The sequence below is a fragment of the Cnephaeus nilssonii genome (genome assembly GCF_951640355.1).
Source record: "Cnephaeus nilssonii genome assembly, chromosome: 5".
NCBI classification, from domain to species: domain Eukaryota; kingdom Metazoa; phylum Chordata; class Mammalia; order Chiroptera; family Vespertilionidae; genus Cnephaeus; species Cnephaeus nilssonii.
In genome coordinates, this window is record NC_137076.1 from 78,654,845 (window position 1) to 78,679,256 (window position 24,412).

General features: G+C 38.9%; 1 protein-coding gene and 1 pseudogene across 9 annotated transcripts in view; one reads left to right on the top strand and one right to left on the bottom strand.

Annotated features, from left to right (window-relative positions):
* FAM13B (family with sequence similarity 13 member B) overlaps nucleotides 1-24,412 on the bottom strand; it is a 67,733-nt gene that overhangs the window by 4,651 nt on the left and 38,670 nt on the right. For 5 of the 8 annotated variants that reach the window (XM_079771231.1, XM_079771229.1, XM_079771227.1 and 2 more), the window contains 12 exons: nucleotides 22,297-22,361; nucleotides 19,484-19,532; nucleotides 18,931-19,075; nucleotides 15,044-15,109; nucleotides 13,582-13,792; nucleotides 12,868-12,997; nucleotides 12,004-12,085; nucleotides 10,030-10,259; nucleotides 8,054-8,137; nucleotides 7,726-7,821; nucleotides 1,540-1,623; nucleotides 1,281-1,444 (listed from right to left, as the gene is read on the bottom strand). In XM_079771231.1, the coding sequence (XP_079627357.1) occupies nucleotides 1,281-1,444; nucleotides 1,540-1,623; nucleotides 7,726-7,821; nucleotides 8,054-8,137; nucleotides 10,030-10,259; nucleotides 12,004-12,085; nucleotides 12,868-12,997; nucleotides 13,582-13,792; nucleotides 15,044-15,109; nucleotides 18,931-19,075; nucleotides 19,484-19,532; nucleotides 22,297-22,361 (1,406 nt within the window). The other 3 variants (XM_079771228.1, XM_079771226.1, XM_079771230.1) reach the window with 2 other exon arrangements.
* On the top strand, nucleotides 6-1,268 carry LOC307099553 (elongation factor 1-beta-like; annotated as a pseudogene). The gene has a single exon. The product of its transcript is annotated as an elongation factor 1-beta-like (transcript).

Sequence of the window (24,412 nt, forward strand, 5' to 3'; positions counted from 1 at the left end):
TAAAATTGAAATAGGAAGAAAACATTACTGAAAGGGCACTGTTGATTCTTATGTTCTCAACAGTGGTTTGAACCCTGGCTTCATCCCAGAACAACTAAATCAGAAGAGTTGCCAGTAGGGCTCTGCAGCAATACTTAAAAAAAAAAAAAAATCCTGCCCTTTCTTCCCTCTTAGCGCTTGCTAGCGATAGCCCGAGGCCCAGCTCCCGGGTCAGCCAACACCATGGGCTTTGGAGACCTGAAAAGCCTCTAGGTGTTCAACAACTTCCTGGAGGACAAGAGCTAAATTGAGGGGTATATACCATCACAAGCAGACGTGGCTGTATTTGAAGCAGTCTCCGGCCCACCACCTGCCAACCTGTACCATGCCCTTCATTGGTACAATCACATCAAGTCTTATGAAAAGGAGTAGCCAGCCTGCCCGTAGTGAAGAAAGCTTTGGACAAGGATGGCCCTGCTAATGTGGAAGACACCACAGGAGTGGAGCTACTGATAGTAAAGACAATGACGATGACATTATCTCTTTGGATCTGATGAGGGAAAGGAAAGCAAAGAGACTAAGAGAAGAACGCCTTGCTCAGTATTAAAGAAAGGCAAAAAACCTGCACTTGTTGACAAGTCTTCCATCTTCTTAAATGTGAAACCTTGGGATGATGAGACAAATATGGCAAAACTAGAGGAATGTGTCAGGAGCATTCAAGCAGATGGTTTGATTTGGGGCTCTTCTAAACTGGTTCCAATGGGGTATGGAATTAAAAAACTTAAATACAGTGTGTAGTGGAAGATGATAAAATTGGAACAGACATGCTGGAGGAGCAGTTCACTGCTTTTGAGGACTATGTGCAGTCCATGGACATGGCTGCTTTCAACAAGATCTAAAATCCATCCTGAATCAGTGCCCTTTAAATAAAAGCTTGAAAGATTTAAGAAAAAAAATCCTCACAGGTGATCCTAAAGTGAAGCCAGGGCTAAGAACCAAAGTCAGACACCCTATCAGGTAAGAAGCTGACAGAGAACTTAACAAATAACTATCAGCTGTTTCTGGCACTTTGTTAGGAAGCAAATATAGAATTTTCGTTTTTAAATTTTTCAACACACTAATATTTCATTTAAAAATTGTGAACTGGACAGCATATATTTGTAAATCACGTTTTTTTAAAAGGATGTATCTCTTAAGAACTGTATTAATTCCTGCCAAGTGCTCAATTATTTAACATTACATTTCTTGTCATATAAGTTTTATTATACCAATAGGCTAAAATCACAAACTAGCCGACATACATAGATGCTGCTCGAGTACTTGACAATCGGAGATCCAGAGCCAGTTTTTCTTGATTTTCCTCCACATCAGATTCTGAGTTTTCTAATGAAGACTGTGCCTGTACAGTAGTTTGCAATATATCAGTTAACTCAGAGGACAGACTAACACCATCTTCCTCTTCTTCCTAAAAAGATATTAAAAAACAAAGAATCAAACAGGCATGACTTTCAACTTTTCTTTTAGAAAAGAGATCAGAGAATAATTTCTTTTAAGGATTACCTTGATTTCTTCAAAAAAATGTGCAGTTTCTCCTTCTATGATTGGCTGTAACATCTGACCCCTTCGCTTGGTGGATGGAGATCCCTGCAACAATTAACATACAAATGATTAAATTTTAAATATTTATTCATTTTGGCTTCACTTAATAATATTAAACTTTATTTTCAAAATCCTAATCATTTATACTATTAATTATTTAGGAATTCCTTAGTAAAAAAATGTTCTTGCTTATATGTATTTTCTAATTGTGTGTACGCAACAGTGATAAATTATATTTTATGTACAAATAATTCTAGCCCTAGCCAGTTAGCTCCAGTCAAGGGCAAACACCTCGGTTGCAGTTTCCTCCCCAGCTTGGCCCCTGGTCAGGGCATCTGTGGGAGGCAACCAATCAATATATTTCTTTCACATCAATATTTCTCTCTGTTTTTCCCTCTCTCTTCCACTCTCTCTAAAAATCAATGGAAAAAAATATATCCTTGGGTGAGGATTAAAACAAACAAGTAAATAATTCTAAAAGGGATCATTCAGTAAATACTTTAAAAATTCCAAATAAAAGAATGACAATTTAATTGGAAAAATTTTTCTTTTTAAGAATAGCTGTTAACCATTTTAGTTTGAGGAACACTTCATACTTCTTTTAAAAAGTAACAGCTTTAGTCCTAGCCCGTATGTCTCATTGTCTAGAGCACTGGTCAGCAAACTCATTAGTCAACAGAGCCAAATATCAACAGTACAATGATTGAAATTTCTTTTGAGAGCCAAATTTTTTAAACTTAAACTTCTTCTAACGCCACTTGAAAATAGACTCGCCCAGGCCGTGGTATTTTGTGGAAGAGCCACACTCAAGGGGCCAAAGAGCCGCATGTGGCTCGCAAGCCACAGTTTGCCGACCATGGGCCTAGAGCATCGGCCTGCGGACTGAAGGGGCTCAGGTTTGATTCTGGTCAAGGGCATGTACCTCGGTCGCAGGCTCGATCCCCAGAGCATGCAGAAGGCAACCAATGGGTGTGTGTCTCTTATATCGATGTTTCTCTCTATCTCCCCCACCTCCCCACCCGCTCCCTTCCACTCTCTCTAAATCAATGGAAAAAATATATCCTCAGGTAAGGATTAACAACAACAACAACAACAACATTAAAAAGTAACAGCTTCAGCCCAGGCAGCGTAAACTAGGAGGTCACGGTTCCAGGTTGCAGGCTCGATCCCCAGAGGGGTGTGTGCAGGGGGCAGCCAATCAATGATTCTCTCTCATCATTGATGTTTCAATCTCTCCCTCTCCCTATTTCTCTCAAATCAATAAAAATATATTTTTGTGACGAGAAACCAAAATGGCAGCATAAGGTATACACCTGTATGTGCTGCCTCTCACAACCACACCAAAACTACAACTAAAAGACAAAATGGCTATCATCCAGAACCATGGGAAAGCTGGCTGAGTAGAAGTTCTACAACTAGAAGGCAAGAAAAAAGAGCATTGAGACTGGGTAAGAGGTGCAGAGGCGCAGAAAAGCAAAGGTACAGAGGCGCGCGAACTGGGCTGGCCACTGGGTGCGCTGTTTTTTCAATTGGAAGGGAGATACAAGCTCCTGACTGCTCTGAACTCGTTTCCGGCGAGACTCGGGGGACCCAGACTCCTGGCATCGGGTTGGAAAGCGAGGGTGGCTTTCACGCAGAGGTGCTCGCAGGGATCACTGTTACTGCGCAGGGATCACTGTTACTGCGCGGGGATGCGGGGATGCGGAGACGCTGAGACGCTGAGATGCGGAGACGGCTGACTGGCAGCCATCGCTGTTTGCTCCACCCTGGTGACTCCCTAAGACCCCACCCAATTTTCAACCCCACCCAAGCTGTGCGCAGCAGTTTTTGCATATGAATGGCCTGTCCTTTTGCAGCCTAACCTAACAAACTACAGCTGGGTCAGAGAGCTCCAAAACTTCCAAACCCCAAACAAAGAGGAGAAATCTGCAGATCTTGCTGTATCTCCTGCTGGATGGCATCAGGCAGTGGTAGCCTTTGCACCTCCTTGGAGATCCAGGAGCCAGTGTACCCAGTGGTCAGTGTGAGATGATACCAGATTGCAACTCCTCACATCCATAAGTGACACACTCAAGAGGCAGACTCAGTGAGCACCAAAGCCCCACTGAAGCAAGTCCTGCCCCATAAGGGTGTCTCCAGCACAGCAGTTCTTCCATTATAGACACAGCGGGTCCTCACAGCCAATTAGCCTGGAGGTCAATTCCTCCCAGTGTACCAACAACAATCAAGGCTTAACTACAACAAGACTGTGCACCCAGCCCACAAAGGGGTGTACCAAGAGTGTCCACCTCAGGTGATTGGGGAGGCTGAGCCACTGGGCCCTATAGGACACCTACCACACAAGGCCACTCTATCAACACAGGGAAGCAGCCAAAATGTGGAGACAAAGAAACATATCACAAATGGAAGAAATGGAGGAAAGAAAACTAATGGATATAGAGTTCAAAACCACAGTTATAAGGTTACTCAAGAATCTTTTAGCCGAAACCGGTTTGGCTCAGTGGATAGAGCGTCGGTCTGCGGACTGGAAGGTCCCAGGTTCGATTCCGGTCGAGGGCATGTACATTGGTTGCGGGCACATCCCCGGTAGGGGGCGTGCAGGAGGCAGCTGGTCGAAGTTTCTCTCTCATTGATGTTTCTAGCTTTCTATCCCTCTCCCTTCCTCTCTGTGAAAAACCAATAAAATATATTTAAAAAAAAAAAAAGAATCTTTTAGAAACCTCTGAGGAACTTAGTGAGAACTACAAGGATCTTAATGAGAATGCCAAAAATATAGAAAAGGACCAGTCAGAAATTAAGCATACACTGTCTGAAATAAAGAATAATATACAGAAATTCAACAGTAGACCAGAGGATCCCAAGAATCAAGTCAAAGATTTGAAATACGAGGAAGCAAAAAACACCCAACCGGAAAAGCAAAGAGAAAAAAGAATCCAAAAGTATGAAGATAGTGTAAAGAGCCTCTGGGACAACTTCAAGCATAACAACATCCGAATTATAGGGGTGCCAGAAGAAGAGAGAGAGCAAGATACTGAAAACCTATTTGAAGAAATAATGACAGAAAACTTCCCCTACCTGGTGAAAGAAATAGACTTACAAGTCCAGGAAGTGCAGAGAATACCAAACAAGAGGAATCCAAAGAGGACCACACCCAGACACATCATAATTAAAATGCCAAGGGCAAAAAACAAAGAGAGAATCTTAAAAGCAGCAAGAGAAAAACAGTTAGTTACATACAAGGGAGTACCCATACGACTGTCAGCTGATTTCTCAACAGAAACTATGCCGGCCAGAAGGGAGTGGCAAGAAATATTCAAAGTGATGAATAGCAAGAACCTACAACCAAGATTACTCTACCCAGCAAAGCTATCATTTAGAATTGAAGGTCAGCTAAAGAGCTTCACAGACAAGAAAAAGCTAAAGGAGTTCAGCACCACCAAACCTCGATTATATGAAATGGTGAAAGGTATTCTTTAAGAAGTGGAAGAAGAAAAAGGTAAAGGTAAAGATAAAAATTATGAACAACAAAGTAACAACAAATACGTATCTATCAACAAGTGAATCTAAAAATCAAGTCAATAAAAAAATCTGATGAACAGAATAAACTGGTGAATATAACAGAATCAGGGGCATAGAAAGGGAGTGGACTGACAATCCTCAGGGGGAAGGGGGGCGTGAGGAGTGCGGGAAGAGATTGGACAAAAATCTTACTCCTATGGATGAGGACAGTGGCAGGGGGTAAGGGCATGGGGGGGAGGGGGGGAACCAGGTGGAGGGGAACTATGGTGGGAAAAAGGAGAAACAATTGTAATAATCTGAACAATAAAGATTTATTTAAAAATATATATATATATATATTTGTAAAAAAGTAACAGCTTCATTATGTCACATACCATAAAATTCAACCTTTTAGTGAGTTTTAGTATACTGAATTCACAAGTTGTACAACCATCACCACTAGAACATTTCATCACAACCCTCAGCCCCCAAAATCGTATGCTCATCAGCTGTTATTCAGGTGCCCTCTACCCACAACCCTTGGCAAACACTAATCTACTTTCTGTACCTATGAGCTGGCCTATTCTAGATATTTCATATAAATGGAATCATACAATATGTGGCCTTTTGTGTTTGGCTTCTTTCATTTTGCATAAATATTTTCAAGGCTCATCCATGTTGTATTATGTACGAGTACTCCATTCCTTTTTATGGCTGAATAATATTCCATTAGCTGGATACACTTATTTTTAAAATCCTCACCCAAGGATATGTTATTGACTTTAGAGACGAAGGGGAAGAGAGAAACAGACAGAGAAACTCAATTGGCTGCCTCCCATCCACGCCCCAACTAGGGATAGAACACACAATTTAGGTATGTACCCTGACCGAAAATCAAACTGACAACCTTTTGATGCCACAGGACTACACTCCAGCCACTAAGCAACCAGTCAGGGCAATACAATACTTCTGTTTATTCATCAGTCACTGGACAATTTGAGTTGTATTAAATAAACTTATATGGCCCTAATTGGTGTGGCTCAGTTGGTTGGAATATCATCCCATAGACAAAAAGGTGGCAAGTTCGATTCCCAGTCAAGGCACATACCCAGGTTTCAGGTTCAGTCCCCAGTTGGGGCTCGTATAAGAGGCAACCGATTGATGTTTCTTAATCTCTATCACTTTAAACAAAACAAAAAAATCAGTAATAATTAAATTAACTTTTATATACAAAGAATATAAACTGTACAGGCTTTTTCCCCCTTGTTCAAAGAAAGCCGACTATCTACACTGATAAAAGAGAAAGATGCAAATTGACCGTACCTTCGCAACACCCACCAGCCAATCAGGAGTGTGTGTGCAAATTAACCAAACAAAGATGGCGGGTTAATTTGCATACACAGGTGCCGAGCTGCTGGGGGTGGGGCAGGACGCAGGCGTTCCGCACCACCCCAGCAGCCCCGGGCCTCTGGGCAGCATGGGAAGGCGGAAAGGTGGCTTCAGGCCGAGTGAAGGCGGTGCCAGCAGCCAGGGTAAGGAAGGCCCATTCTTGCACGAATCTTTGTGCATCGGGCCTCTAGTATCTAAATAATAATGTTGAGATGACCAACTTGAAAAAAATCAGCCAATTCAAAAAGAATCAGGGCCGCCTGGCCAGTGGTTAGAGTCATCCCGATATGCCACAGTTAAGGGTTCAATCTCTGGTCAGGGCACAAACAAGAAGTAATCAATGAATGTGTAAGTAAATGGAACAACAAATTGATGTTTATGTCTCTCTTCCTCTTCCCTCTCTCTAAGTATAAAAAAAATTTAAATTACAAAAGAATCAGTTTCTATGAAGGCTAAGTAAAAAGTGCTCGGAAGACCAATGTGAACCTTCTAATGAGTAGTCAGGTGGTGAAAGCCTGAAGGGAACCCCCATGAAAGTGGCTACCACCATAAAAAGGGCCTGCAAGCCTAAACAAATCATAAGCTCTAGTAAATTAATTCCTATGAGATGATGCAAAATGGGCCATGTGCTGTTTTCTACTTGAGCCTGAGAGGAATCTAAAGCCATACCATCTCATGGTTAATTTGGGGATAACACTTAATTTACACATTAGTATTAGAGTTACAATTCTCTAAAATTGTACACGAATATAAATAGACATTCTTTTAACAAACTTTTTCATTTAAAAAGATAAACTTGAAAAAAATCAGTTGGTATTATTGTGCAAATAAAAAACATAATCATGATGGACATCACAAAACTAATGTAATTTCAAAGACATGAATTTAAATGGAAAAAAACTAGGTAGGAGTTTGAAATATAGGTTAATTTCACAAAGTAGATGACCCTGGGCATATCGCTCCTGAGCCTCAGTTTCATCATCTGTGAAATGAGGCTATAAGGCTATCTTCTGTTACCTGTTGAAACTTATCAGGATGTAATGACATAATCATACATAAAAATGCTTTATAAAAATGACTAGTAGGAGATAATAGTAGGCACTTCTTATTAATTTCCTATTCTTTTTTAAAGCAGTAACCACTTTACAATATACAATTCATGCTACCAAGTCTGTGTCTTTCTCCCACATATTACCATAACTTTTTTAAGAGTAGGTCTTGGCAAAATTAACTAGATAAATTTTTGCATATTTTACTTACAAGGATAGGAGTGATGCTAGCTCTTGTCAACATCTGTTTTACAAGTCTGTATCTATCATAGAGAGGTTTAACAATGTGCCTTTCTTCCCTGGTCACCTGAAGCAAAAACAATGGAAATTATCGGTCATAAGAAATCTAGAATGTCCAAAATATTAAGCAATCTGACTTTCCCCCCAATTTTTAAGTTATTTTAAATAAGTAGTCAATTTCCCAAATGGAGGAAACAATGCTCTATAATATAGCTCTGAAGATGTCGGCCACAAATGTGATTCATCCTCTTTTTTAAGATAGACATCAACTTTATTTTTGTAAGCAAGAGAAGCATTACCGGCCTTCCATGTTGACTTTCATAGTAAAGAAGGCTTTTCTGGAGAGAAGTTTTCTCTTCTACCAAATGATCTTTTGTCATTTTCTAGGGAAAAAACACACAAAACACTCCCATTGGCACCATCATTACTGTCCTCACTCCCAATGTAAATAATTAGGGTGAAAGGGCAGCCCATCACCACTCTAACCGAGGCTAACAAGAATACATCTTTGCTTGTGAATTTATAGCAACATTTCTCAATCACCTGCAGAATCTGGTCTCCTGATATTTAGGTACCAGTCTTCTTCGGTGGTTTAATTTATATTTTATCTTAATAAGTTATGAATACCAGCTTAGTGGTCTTATGTAAATTATTTAACCTCTTTTTGTTCAATATCTTAATCTATAAAAAGGAAACTTCTCCTGTCTCATAGGGCTCTAATAAGTTAGTATGTTGTAAAGGCATACAATAAGCACACATAAATGCCTATTAATTTATTTAAATTTACATAGTTTTATTGACATTTAACTATATACAGGCCTTATAATCTAATATTTCTCCTAAAAACAAAATCTCAAAGCAGTTCAGTGGAAAGAATGTGAATAAAAACAATGTCAATTTGTGACTTTAGACTTTATAACCTCAGTAACTCTTCATCTGGAACTTTCTTTTCACTATAATCCTCTTGTCGTAACTTTTAGTACTCTAAATTACACTAGAGTAGGCAAGACACCCCAAATTTATTTGCCTATAGAACCTTCCAGCTTTGTTCCATAGGACCTTTTAACATATCAGCAAACCACTGTTCCACAGACTACCCTTTAACACCACACCAAATAAACTCTCTACTTAATCCCAGAAATAGTTAATACTATCTATCCTGTTTCTCACCAGAGTGAAATGAGAGGTTAAAAAAAAAAAAATCACTGGATATCTTCCTCTAACAAATATCACTTTAGATTATATACATTTAGTAGAGGACAGCTGGGTACAGACTCTATAATAATATGAACAATGTAATTTCAACCTCAAGCCTGATTCTGAAACCCGAATGTGAAAAGCTAATACAATCAAAATAACTTAAAGGGCATTGGTTGGTCTAACACAAGATCAAAAAAACAAAAGTTGGAGAAAAGGAGCAATTAGAATTTCTAAACCAGCTCTGTTCAAAGGAGAGCGACTCCAATACTTATATAATGAGAGAAATAACTCTTTTGTCAAGATAGCGTGGACAAAAGTTCACTTGGGACCATCTATCTCTGTACTCTCCCAGCAATTCTCATGATAAATGATTTGGGTTGCCAAGTGCTTTGACCAGGACAGCCTGAGGCATGAGCTTAGTGAGTAATGGTTTGCTTCAAAATATTCATTCATTTAGCCCTAACCGGTTTGGCTCAGTGGACAGAGCGTCGGCCTAGAGACTGAAGGGTCCCAGGTTCGATTACGGTCAAGGGCATGTACCTTGGTTGCGGGCACATCCCCAGTGGGGAGTGTGCAGGAGGCAGATGATCGATGTTTCTCTCTCATCGATGTTTCTAACTCTCTATCCCTCTCCCTTCCTCTCTGTAAAAAAATCAATAAAATAAAATAAAAATTCATTCATTTAATTCTTATAATAACCATTAGTATTTTAATGGGCATCATCATATCCATGTAAGTTATAGGGCTATCTAAGACCTATGCACATACTACAATCAGTCAGGGCCAAGCATAAAAATTCAATATATATAAGTGTTAAGATACAAAGCCAGAATTCAAACTGAGATTGTTTCATGCTCTTTATTCATCTTACCAACTGCTTCCAATATAAATGAACAGATCCCTAAATGACCGGGCACTTTTGGTGTGCTGATAAAAACATGTATCTATATCTGCAAACTTGGGGAGCAGACTCTGGCCAGTCAGACTACCTAGACATCTCTATGCCACTGTGGTAATTACTTTGTTTTAGGGACTCTAAAGGCTAGTCTGGGCAAACACCATAGATCAAGATTACTTTGATATCTTCTGGAAGACACCTCTCAACACGTTTTTCCTTCAGTCTTTTCAGAATAAGTTCCAGTGTTGCTTCCTTAGATGGCTTCTTCTCCTTATGAATGACCCTGGATTCATCTTCATTCTCTTCATCCTCATGGTCTAGAGAAGAGCCAAAGCTTTTTGGAAGAGTGTTACTACGTGGACGTGTCTGGGGTACCAATTCTCCATCAGAGCTTCTGTGTTTTGCATCTACATTTCAGAACCAAGAAGATAGATCAGAGATTTTAACTAAAATGCAACTAAGTCAAAAGACTAAGAAGTAAACAAGATATAAAAAGAGGAAAATATACATTAACAGCACCCAGGCTCAGATATTTCAAGATAACATGAAATATTTAAATTACATATAGCAACCAATATTCATAGACACTGTAAGATGCTCTTACTATAATGTAAGGTACTCTGATAAGCATTGGAAAAACAGACAAGTCCCTATTTTCATGTAGCATATAATTCGGGAAGGAAAAACAAAAACCTAGTAATCAAATTCATAAACCAAATAATTTCAGAGTGCTACGTGCTATAAAGAAGACAAGATATGATGGTTTCACAGTGCTGAAAGGAACAGAGCAGTGACTGTGGAAGAGCAGCTACACTGGATGGGATTGACAATGAAGGCCTTTCTGAGATAGTGACATCCTCGTTGAACATGGAATAAGAAGATAGTATAAAAGATTTAGGGGGAGAACATTCCTCCCCAATTGAGGCAATAGCCAACAGTGTATAGGCCCTAAAGTGTGCAAGGAACAGAAAATGAGAAAAGAAAGTGACAAAATGAGCTAAGGGCAGAGTATGCAAGGCTTTGAAACCCATGGCAAGAAATCTGGACTTTAAGTGGGAAACAAAGCCTAATAAAGGGCTTTTTTACAAGACTAGTAACAGTTTTTGAAAAGATAATTCTGGCTGCTATGAAGAGAATGGACTATAGGACAACAAGAATGGGAAAAAATTTAAAAATTACTTGGAAACCAATTTTCCTTGTTTAATGTCAATATGGTTGGAAATTGACATTAAACAAGGAAATGCATAACAGAGTTGTAGGAAACAATTCTAATAAAGAGATATGAGAACGACAAAAATGTAAACTCAATGACAATCGGGACACTATCTTGTTCACTGCTATAACCTCATGTCTACACGTACAAGTACTTTATACCTAAAGATACTAAAAATCTGGTTGAATTCAAATGAATAAACCAAAACATGATAGTCCAGATTATAAACCCCTACTTGGTACAGATAAATTTTTTAAGTATTAACAATTATTTTAAAACATGCCAACTACCCTGACCAGGTAGTTCAGTTGGTTAAAGCGTCGTCCCAGTAAGTCAAGGTTGTGGGTCCGATCCCAGATCAGGCACATACAAGAAACAACCAATGAATGCATAAACAAATGGAACAACAAATCAATGTCTCTGTCTCTCTCTCTCCCGCCTTCTTCTCCCCTCTCTTAAGTCAATAAATGAAAAAAAATTTTTTTAAACATGCTCACTAAACATACAAAGTAATTATAGCTTAGCAACTGCTGTTCTGGGTTAACAGTAACACAACACCTAGTTTTGGATTCAAGGCTTACTATTTAGTTTTTGTAGTAAAAACAGTTTATTATGATTAGATATTCTTAGTCTAAGATGAAATACCAAACACCAAAACTACTTAATATTTGAAATATATTTCAGATAAACTTTATAATATCACCTATGAATTTACAATCAATGGCACCTTTCCAAAGAACACTACTCATTAAAACACAGGAAAGACATTTGGAAGAACTGTATAGTGCCACAAGTGACCATAACTAGTAAGAAAACCTTTACTTTGGTGAATAGTGTCCAAGATTTAAAATTATCAAAATTATAACTATAATTCTCATAGACATTATGAAGAATATTTTAAAAATGAAAATATATTACAAAAGTGACACATTTAATACCTTTAATTTGCTTCCGCAGTTTGGTAAGCTCTGTCATCCATTTTAATACCTTTGGGTTAGCTGCAATATCACTGTAAGAAGGCTGGAAAATTAAGAAACAGAATCACTGACACTTTTGTGGTAAACAATAGTTACATTAATTTATGCCAAAGTAATATTTTATAGTTTCCACAGCAGAGATTTCACTCAATCCTCATTTTCAACTTACCTTATTTTAAGAGGATATGAAAGCTCTCACAACAGTATTTAGCAACTGGCAGGAACCAGATTTAAATATGGGTCTTCTTTCCACTTCACGTTCTGATTATTAAATTAAATTTATTATATTTAAAATTATTAAACTCTCTCTTTCTCTACCTCCTACCCTTGGTACTTGTGGTTTTGGAGAGGGAATAGAAGTAATATTTACGTTATTTGTCAATGTAAAGTATTTACTTTAAAAATTCTATAGCCCAGCTGGCATGGCTGTGGTTGAGCATCGACTTATGTACCAGGAGGTCACAGTTCGATTCCTGAGCAGGGCATATGCCTGGGTTGCGGGCTTGATCCCCAGTGTGGGACGTGCAGGAGGCAGCCAATCAATGATTCTCTCTCACCAGTGATGTTTCTATCTCTCTCTCTCCCTGTCCCTTCTTCTCTGAAATCAATAAAAATATGTATTTTTTTAAAAACTCCACAGGCTGTTTTGCCAATGTAAATAGCTGGCATGAAATCCAGGACACTAAGGATCTACATAATTTCAGATCTGTATGATGTCTGGGCATCTCAGATTCTATTTCCCAGGAAGAGATGGACTAATGCTCTCCAAATACATTCTCCCAGTTCCAATAGATCTACCTCACACTGGAAATGTTACAAACTTACCTTGCTATTTCTTTCCCTTTCAAACTGTTCTTCAAATTGTCTGATTTTTTTCTGAAGTTTCCTGACCAACTGATATGGTGTTCTGTCTTCTCTTTTTTCATCTTTTGAACTAAAGGATGATCTTCGAATCCTGAAAACAAGTAGCAAACACTATGTGTTACAATTTTAAGTTAACACCATATCGCTTATTGCCCTTATAAAACATGATACTATAACCAAGAAGTATATCCCTAATACTAAAAAACAGAAAAAGAAACTTATGCTGTAGTGTTCCAGGCCATAAAATTAGCTAATGCAAGCGTTGACTAAAACAATTTGAAATCATTCAAAAGTTGTTTGGGCAAAAGCAAAAACAAAGATACCTAGGCAGCTCAGAGCCCTCTTTGTGTTCAAACTGCAAAGGAAAGATTTTGACATTAAGAATCAATTTAATTCAAAATTTTGACAAGCTCCGCTTGCTGCTTCCCTTCCAGATATCTGTATTTCAACCATAAGTGATTAAATGAATAAATATACCGTGAGAAAATTTCTATTAGAGAACAAAATCCCAAACGGTATTCCCCAATGAACCCAGAAATTAGGGATCCAAAAAATTAAGTTACAAAAATGTGCTTCATGATATATGGGAGAAAGCTTTGAACTTCACTGCCTGAGTTTCAAAGGACCAGGGTAAATAATAGGAATCACCTCTCATAGTACATAAAAATCATATACCTAGCAAAAGACAGTGCTTTAGATGAGGAAGTCAATGTTTCTGGATCATGTAAGAAACGCTGGCTTTGCCCAAAATCTAAACTACGGTGTGATAATACTGGAGGACAGTCCTCTTCCAGGGGGTGATGATTCATTCTTCCAGCTTGTGGAGAGAGTTGAGCTTCCCCAGACTCAGAGTCTTCCTGCCAAGACTTAAAAGCAGGAAATGGCTCTGTAAAACAAACACAAAGAATAGTACCATGGGTCTCTTGGTTCCACATGGAAAAGAAGTCACACATCAGCTATACGTCTTTTAAATCAGATCATTATGTGGTGATTCATATAATATTTATGATATTAAAAAAAAAGAACAAGGAATACTAGGATCTTCATAAAGCCTACTATGGTTTAAAATTGCCTGAGTTTCATTTTTAAGCCTAGAGTTCTATTTTCATATAAGGAATTATACTTTAAATTTTTGAACCCAGTCACAAAGTAAGAAAGGATACTGTCAAGCTCTTTAAAATTACAGAAATGTTATTTTTTCAAGTATGGTAAAGTCTTCATTTAGAAACACTCAAAAGTCCTCAGGCAGGAATTTAACTTAGCCAAATGCTGCCAGGTGAATAAATTGTCCCTCACTGTCAAGTGGCTATGTTAAGAAGTAGAAACTATTCCCCAAGCTATACAGAACACTCACCAAATGGAGTTCTCTGACTCCAAATGAATTCTAACATTTCCAAACAAGTAGCTAACTCACCTAATAGCACCTAGCCTCTAACATTAAACTGTGGTGGTTATTTTCTGTTACAGGATTCCGATGCATAATATATATTTTAATAATTAAACACCCAATAGTATTATCAAGACATAATTTAATAGCACTAGTCTTTCTTAAGCACATGTATTTTATTGGTAACCCTGTGTATTTTCAAATAAAACCACAATGACATTTAATATCTTTGCATATATAAGGCTTAATAAAATATAAATACAGAGATAAATATACGGTCCATAAATATACTCCAAATATAAAATTAACTTTCAAGTATTACTGGAGTCTGTGGGGAAGGGGAGACACTTTTCACTTTTCTATCTACACATTAACTTTATTTAAAACTACAGCATTACAGTTTTTTCAGGGTAATAAAAACATAATTTTGTTAGTTTTTAAAGCCAAGATCAACCTGATCACTAAAAAGATACAAAGCGTGCCTTTCCACAAGAAACCCAGCAATTAAGTGATTTTCAAAGCAACCCTTGTACCTGCTTCCCAGCATGTAAGAAACTGACAAACATTTTACAGGAAATCTCCCATTTTAAGAAAAGATAGAAATAACAGAAACAATTTTTCTGGGTACCATTTTTAACCCAGATCAGTTTTCCAACAATATGGGGACAGCAGGAGAAGGGCTAATAAAAAAGGCAAACAAAGTGAACCATAAAAAGGCATAAAAACTAAACTATGGTGAACCATACTTACCCTCCCCATCTCTCTGCAGATGCATTGTTTTGAAATCAATGAGGGGGAAAGTGATAGGGCATGACGCTAATAAAATGGAAAAAAATGGCAAAAAATACTAAAGTGAACACAGCACAGTCAGAACAAACCATACACATAACTAACACAAGCCAAAGATACCAAAAATATTTCCCTAAAACCAGTTAAGCATTCCACTCAAAAACTTTATCCAAAGAAATTACTAACCAAACTTTAAAAACAAACACAAACATACATTTCCATTTCAGCAAGCAAGGCAAAAAAATCAAAGAGTACTGTTTATTAAAACTCAAACATAAAACTAAAGAAACGGAAGCTTTTTTGAAGCTTTTTTAGTATAATTGATTTGACACAAAATATATCTCCCTTTGATTGTTCTTTGATTGCTGTTTTCCATTCAAGAGTTAGCAGGAGAGAATCTGAAGGAAAAGTGTTATCCACTTCCATTAAAAGCCAAGACCTTTTCAACAGCTGCTTACAAGTTCATACCAGTGGTAGATATGTGCTACCTGCTTGCTAACTGCATTCTGTTGACTATACTTGGAGCAATACAAAAAAGAAACACACACACAGAAGAGGTGGACCTCTATCTGGAGTCACCCCACTTCTCTATTAAGAGTTACACTCAACAAGGTTTGTCTCTGATTCTAAGGTATCTAGGGTCTTAAGTAATTCCGCCTCTTCACAAAGACATTTAGAACTGGAGGCCTGGTGCACGAATTTGTGGGATCAGGCCGAAACCAGCTCTCCGACATCCCCCAAGGGGTCCTGGATTGCGAGAGGGTGCAGACCAGGCTGAGGGACCTCATTGGTGCATGATTGGGGCCAGGGAGGGACGCGGGATGTTGGCCAGTGGGGGAGGGACCACGGGAGGCTCCAGGGCATGTCTGGCCCATCTCACTCGGCCAGACCCCAGCAGTAAGCTAACCTACTGGTCGGAGCATCTGCCCCCTGGTGTCAATGCACATCATAGCGAGTGGCTGAGTGGCCTTAGCATATCATTAGCATATTACACTTTTTTTTTAAATATATTTCTTTATTGATTTCAGAGAGGAAGGAGAGATAGAAACATCAATGATGAGAGATAATCATTGATCGGCTGCCTCCTGCACGCCCCCTACTGGGGATCAAGCCCACAACCCAGGCATGTGCCCTTGGCCGGAATCAAACCTGGGACCTTTCAGTCCGCAGGCCGACGCTCTATCCACTGAGCCAAGCTGGCTAGGGCAGCATATTACACTTTGATTGGTTGAACAGCCGACCAGCCAACTGGACACTTAGCATAGCCAACCAGACACTTAGCATATTAGGCTTTTATTATACAGGCAGTCCTCGGGTTATGTCAGACTCTACATATGTCGTTTCGTGGTTATGTCACCATCTCCTATTTATTTAAAAAAAAAAAGTTCCATCATTTTGACTTATGTACGTATGTGCTTTATGTTTTTATTATTTATTTACCACAAGTAAAGGTCAGGAATTGTTATCTTTCTTTTAAATTTTTTTTACTGTTTCACTTCATTACTGCTGTGTATGTTCTCCATGTGAGTGACGTAGGTGCTTATGTAGGTGGGTTCCGACTTACAGTGAAAATCGCGTTACTTTGCGCCGTAGGAACTCCGACGTAACCCAAGGACCTACTGTATAGGATATCCTAACTTTACACAGAAAATCAATCTTTGTGTTGGTGGCAAATTTGGAAGGAACAACATGGTGTGCTAATGGCCACTCTTCCAAGTACATACAGGGTTCATAAATGAGACGTTCACTCAGATATCTGAAAAATCACTGACTCCTATTCCTGGAAGTGCCAGAAGGAAAACTACATGGACTTGTCAAGACTATTAAGCCAGGTGGATAACAGGGCACCTTGGGCACTGAAAATCGGGGATCGGTAGTCCATATGTTACCTCCCTTCCATAACACCAGCTGTTAAGGGGCGGATTCTGACACAGAAACAAAAAAGAGCCCAGCATTAGGTTTTCTTTGGGAAATCCCCAGGTAGCTGAAGCTAGACAATGTCCTATTTCTTCAGATGATGAAAAATAATTGCTCTTTTATGCTTAATACTTAAGATGAGGACCTTCAGCACTGGATTGTAAAGGGCTGCATTCTCCATGAGGAAGAAGCCTAAGTCCCGTGTCAGAATCCCAGCCTCATCTTTCAGAGACTCCTTTCCTACTGTGGCTTGTGCGATGCTCTATTGACCATCATTCCTTTTCAGTGACTATGCCAGGATAAATAACTAAGAGGGACATTTGATTTTCACTGCCACCAGGATGCTAACATATCCCCTAACTCTGGGGAACATCTTCATAAATTCTAAACATCCTGAATAACCCAGAATATAGCAAATGAAAGACAACTTCCCTATTTGTTTATTAGTCTAAGTTAAGAAACATAATATGCCACTGGGGGGCATACAAAACATCTAAACAAAAAAATAGAGGGGGAGTGGGAGACAGCAGTAAAAGTTGGCACAGACAATGACGTGGCTGGGACTTTACAAGTTGGCTATATCTTAAAAATAAATACATAAAAACACCCCAAATGTGATCGGGTGAGTTGACTTGAGGCGGCAAAAGGATTGGTATTGGCATTGCAATTCCTCTTGTTATTGCCACTGTATGTTATTAGCTAACTTGCCAAAGATGAGATAACCAAGGGATCTTCATCCAAGTGAACAAATATGTAACTTTATTTAAGATTCTTGAGTTGTCTCACTGTCTCTTTATCAAGGAAGGTGTATGATCCAAAAGGACTCCTGGATCCAAATTTGTTGCTTGCTAGCACTTCCCACCCCAACATTTTATTTGAAAGTTTACAAATATACAGTCAAGTCTGAAGAATTTTATAATGAACACCCATATCAATTACCTAGATTCCACCATTAACATTTGACTATACATGCTTTATAACATTTATCTACCCCATTAACCATCTTATTTTTTCATGAATGTCAAAGTAAAATGCAAATATTAGCATATATACCCATAAACATGGAAATCAATCACTGGAATTCGATATTTATTAGTTTTTGCTTTTTTTTTTTAAATAAAAAAAAACAAACTCATATATAATGAAATCCAAGTACCTAGGTGTCTTGTTTTTTAAATTTAAATTCAAACTTTTCTCCTTTATAAAAATTGCTAGGGCCCTAACTGGTTTGGATCCGTGGATAGAGCGTTGGCCTTCGGACTGAAAGGTCCCAGGTTCGATCCCGGTCAAGGGCATGTACCTTGGTTGCAGGCACATCCCCAGTTAGGGGGTGTGCAGGAGGCAGATGATCAATGATTCTCTCTCATTGATGTTTCTAACTCTCTATCCCTCTCCCTTCCTCTCTGTAGAAAATCAATAAAATATATATTTTTTAAAATTGCTAGGAGCTGGCTCCCAAACTTTATAACCAAACTTAATAGGGATATGGTACAGTATTTGCACAGAAATGCCCCTGAAGATTTTTTTTTTTAATGATCATAAAGAACAGGCAGCTATATATAACCCCCCTCTTTAATATGGCGAGATCCCCAAGACCTCAAGATAGTGGACTTTTAAAGACTGGTCAATATTATCTAGTTTAACAATTAACAAAAGCCTATCCTGAGTGATTTTATATTTTTTACTCTGCTTTAACATTTATCTTCAAAGCTAATGGATCAGATAAGATCGTATAGCTCATAAGAGATAGTTGCCCCATAATCTCATTAATGCATTTGAGTAATAACATTCACTCTTCTTATATGAAAAAGAGAACAGAAAATAAAAATCAATAAGATTGTCCAAAAAAAGGCCAGTAATCTCATAACTGCTTGGAAAACTTCATTTACAAAGAACGTTATCAGAAAAATAATTTGTGTGGGTAAAATTACCTTCCCATTTATCACCATCAGAAATATTCTTCAGATCTAAATGTGGAATTTGGACACATGCTGCTTCTCCTTGAACACCACTTGGATCTCCTGGCACTTCTGATTCAGTGTTGGCATTCAAATCACATATCTTGCTACAAGAGTCCTGTATTTTAAAATAAAGAATACATTTCACATCTAGGAAGCTTTTCATACCCAGCTTACAGACTTACCAGCATATATCCTGTGTAGTATTCATTAGTTTACTGTGCCTATACAATAAGCTGCCCCACTCCCACCATCCACAGTATTTTCAAATATAAATTTGCAGTTTTATATGTCTTACTAGGAAACAATGTTTGGACCCCAAATTCAGGAAAGTATTTTCATAACTAAGTTTCTTGTAACCAAAAGTGGCATATTAAGTGCTACTTTAACTGTAAAACATTTGGTCAGAGTATATTTTAAATCCCCTTGAAATCTATACAACTCAAAAGTTAAAAGCCAGATATAATAATTGGTAGCTTAAGCCTAGCCAAATTTCTAAGAACCATAAAAGAAAAAGAATTCTTACCAGAATTAAGTGCGACAATTTATCACTGTCAAATGACAAATATTCTTTCCTAAAAATACAAATAAAGTTATTAGTCTTTTAAGAATAAATAGGTTACTATCATTGCATATTTCTTACCTAGATTCATCTCTTCCCCATAGAGTTAGCATTTACAATGTGACAGAAGAATGAAATCTAAACACATTCCCATTCTTTGGAGCCCTATATCTGAAAATCACACACTACTGAAAAGATCCACAGAATCACTTCAGGTTAGAATAATTAAGTAACACTCACCACCTTCCCATACAACAACACACACCCCCAAAAAATTTTTTTAAACTTAAAAGAAAAATAAGCCTGGCCAGAGTGGCTTAGTTGGTTGAGCGTCATTTTGTGCACCAAAGGACTGCCATTCAGGGCACATGCCTGGACTGTGGGTTTGATCCCCAGCTGGAGCACATGTGGAAAGCAACCAACCAATCAATGTTTCTCTCTCTCTGCCTTCCTCTCTCTCTCAGCATGTCCTCTGGTGAGGATTAAAAAAAAAAAGAAAGAAAATCCAAAATAAATAGAAACCAAAAGAACTAAATGTATAATACAAAAGATTTTGTAAAATAAATATTAGTTTTAACCAAACAGCTCTATATTCCCTCACTCTGAGATATATTTTTCTTTTAAAGATGATTTTTGAAAGGTATAGCTATGTCCTATATCTTAAGTGAAAACTTCTAAACCTCTCCTTCCTAAAAATATCATGATAACATGTAAATAGGAAATTTTATTTCAATTCACTTAATTCCCCACAAAAACCACCCCTATTTAGAACAAGTGTAACAGCAAACTATCACAAATGATCTCTGCCTATATAACCAGTCAACAGAGCATCTAGTATCGTACTAGGTTAAAAATATAGTTACTGAGGGAAAGTTCTTCTCCCCAAAGACACTGTGGCAATTTACAATGATATGCACAGGTGCTACTTCTACCCTGCCATAACAGGGTACGCACTCAGAAAACAGGTCTTGATCTAAATATCATCTCCTCATATACCTAATTACCTTATTCTTGCTGAACATGTAAACAACTAAATTCCCTGGCAAGCTCAAAGGCCTTCCTTTGTTTAGAGTGGGAACAAGTGGTAGGATAAGCTAAATCCTACCCTAACAGACTAAATTCGAGAAACATGTGTGTTAAACAGACAAAATGTAAAATCCACCTAACCAAGAAACTCTTTGGATCTAAAAACAAGTTTGCTAACCTATACACAAGTTGAAGAGGAAAGAGCTTTTTCCAAAAAGATTGAGTCCTCACTAAATGGATCCTTATTGTTCTACCAAATCCAGATGTCATCATTCTGGGGATGCCTGTCAATGCTGTTAATCTTATATCTTCAGCCCATAGCTCCAATACTCCCTGGGCTGGAAGAGGATCATTCCTGCCTCCTGAAAGGAAGCACAAGGAACTGCTGTAAGCAGGAAATCTGTGGACCTTCAGAGTATGGGGACACTCCAGAGACATGGCTCCAAAGAATTTACTTACCCTCAGAGAACAGGTTTCCTACTCACAATTAAAAGAGACAATGGCATTAACACAAGTTTATCCTTGCCAACAGGCAATCACCAAATTAATAATGCTATTTGGAATTTCCCAGTATTTACAATCTAGTCTGCAACTTTATTCCTGATTTGTTTTCAGAATATCAATTATCTTTCCTAAGAAAGCTACAATACATTTCTTAGCAACATCTTAAAGAATCACAAAAAGGGTAACAAAATCCAAAACCTACGTGGTGACTTAAAACATTCTAGAAATCTTCTTTCTGTTCAAAGAGACTCTATTATTATGGAGACTACATATGGCTGAAATACTCACTGCCTCAAGGAATCCCCTTCCCATTACTGCTGGTAAACAAGGAGGGAAACAAGCACCAACTGCATGAGATGGTTATGCTAAGTGAAGTAAGTGAGATGAAAAAGACCCCCCAAAAAATATAATTCAAACAACTAACAAGACAAGCTAAAACAATCTCATAGATACAAACAACAGAATGGTGGCTACCAGAGGGGAAGGAGGGTGGGGGAGAGCAAATTAGGTAAAGGGGGTCAAATATCGGTATACAGATATCGAATTATATAATATTGTACACCTGAATCGTATATATTAATGATGTTATCTCAATAAATTTTTTTTTTTTTTTTAAAGAGACAGTCCTGAGCCGTGGCTGGTTTGGCTCAGTGAATAGAGCGTCGGCCTGTGGACTGAAGGGTCCTGGGTTCGGTTCTGGTCAAGGGCACATGCCTGGACTGTGGGCTTGATCCCCAGTGGGGGATGTGCAAGAGGCAGCCAATCAATGATTCCCTGTCATCATTAATGTTTCCATCTCTCTCTCCCTCTCCCTTCCTCTCTGAAATCAATAAAAATATATAAAAAAATAAAAAGAGATAGTCCTGGGACACACCAAGGAGAAGAGGAACAAAAACATCCTAAACATATTTGTTGAAGCAAATATACTACAATCTTTCAGTTAGTCATGCATAGTTCCAAGACTATGATACACTGAAAGGTATATTCAGAGTATCAATAAATTCCTAATTGTTCTACAAATCAACTGAGTTTTAAGTTTCTCTAATGTGGCTGTGTTCATTCCTCTGAATGTTTTCCAAGTTATAACTGTCTGAACCTACACCCCTTACCATTAAAATAAGAAGCTTGGTTCTTTAGAGTATCTAAAATATATGCTACAAGAGAGTCATCTAAAAATTCCACCCACAAATTTAAGAACTCCAAATCTCAAAATGATTAATTAATTAGCAACAAGAGAAAATGCTTACCTCTCAAGACAGCCATCTTCACTATCACCATGGTCACCACATGGCTCTAACAGTATACCTATAGACTGATAAAAAGAACACCACCACTGTATTAATGGAGCTCCTGATACTCGTATATGAGAGGAAGTTTCCAATCTTAAGAGTAGTAGATCACAAGTTAGTCAGATGCCCCTCTTTAGCTCACTACCTTATTATGTAATAGGTACTACTACCACTATCACATTCCTTTTCCTTCCTTATAATTCTCTCCTCCAAAAAAGATGGTTTTGTGGTCCCACTTGCCAACTCTGCTTCTCCTGAGTCTCAAACATAGAAGTTGGTATTTGAAATACAATTGTGAATCTCAAAAACACACAAGAACACTCCTCCATTTCCTAATGGGCTTAGTGACACCATCCCATTCCTATTACTCCCCATAATAAATACCTACCAAGTCTAACACAAATGTCCTGTGCATTCCTACAAATTATGTAAACTTCCTAGTGTTTTTTATCACCACCTCTGAAATCAACAAAAGGTTCAATTCAAGTTTCTTAAGAAACTGACCCAATTTTGTTTAATATGAAAGACAGTCCATAATTATCTGAAAGAGCTATTAAAATACTTCTCCCTTTCCCAACTATTTATCTCTGTAAGGCTAAATTGTCTTCATACACTTCATACAAAAGAATTTATAGCAACAACCATGACACTCCTCAAAATAAAAAAAATTTGAAATAGCCGCTTTTTATTAAGAAAAGAAAGCAATTTTCTTATTTATGTTACATTGAATGAGTGTATTATTGTTTTATTCGAGTTAAGAAATATTTTTATATTTGTTTTAATTTCTAATATAGTAAATACTGATAAATATACCTATGTAAATAATAGCTTTATGGGATCCTCAATAATTTTGTTGTTGTTGTTAATCCTTACCAGAGGATATTTTTTCCATTGATAGAGAATGGAAGAGGGGGGGGACACCAATGTGAGAGAGACACATCAATTGGTTGCCTCCCACACACACCCCAACCTGGGGTGGGGATCAAGCCTGCAACCTAGGTACATGCCCTTGACTGGGAATCAAGCCCTCGACCCTTCAGTCCTCAGGTCAACACTCTAACCACTGAACAAAATATTCCAGGGCAAGGATCCTCAATAACATCTATAATAATAAAAGCCTAAGCGACCATCGCAACCAAACAGATGACAACAGGCTGCGTGGGGCGACCAGGCTGGCAGGGGGGTTAGTGAGGGGTGACCAAATGACCGAACAGCAGGCTGTGTGGGGTGACCAGGCCCACGGGGAGGGGAGGCAGTTGGGGGCGACCAGGCCGGCAGGGTGGGGGCAGTGAGGGGCGACCAGGCTGGCGGGGGGTGGGGGGAGGGCGTTTGGGGGTGACTAGGCCAGCAGGGGGGCAGTTGGGGGCGATCAGGAAGGCAGGCAGGTGAGCAGTTAGGAGCCAGTGGTCCCGGATTGTGAGAGAAATGTCCAACTGCCGGTTTAGACCCGATCCTCAGGATCGGGCCTAAACCAGCAGTCAGACATCTCCCGAGGTGTCCTGGATTGGAGAGGGTGCAGGCTAGGCTGAGGGGACCTCCCCCCGCCATGCACGAATTTTGTGCACCGGGCTTCTAGTCTATATATATAAAACCCTAATTCTATCTAATAAAAGAGTAATATGCAAATTGACCATCACTCCAACACTCAAGATGGCCGCCCCCATGTGGAGACAAGATGGTTGCCACAAGATGGCCGGCAGGGGAGGGCAGTTGTGGGTGATCAGGCCAGAAGGGGAGAGCAGTTGGGAGGGACCATGCCTGCAGGGGAGGACAGTTGGGGGGGACCCAGGCCTGCAGGGGAGGGCAGTTGGGGGGGACAAGGCCATCAGGGGAGGGCAGTTAGGGGTGACCAGGCTGGCAGGGGAGGCAGTTAGGGGCAATCGGGCCGGCAGGGGAGCTGTTAGGTGTCAATCAGGCTGGCAGGGGAGTGGTTAGGGGGTGATCAGGCTGGCAGGCAGAAGCAGTTAGGGGCAATCAGGCAGGCAAGCGGTTGGAAGCCAGCAGTCCTAGATTGTGAGAGGGATGCCCGGGCAGTCAGACATCCCTTGAGAGGTCCCAGATTGGAGAGGGTGCA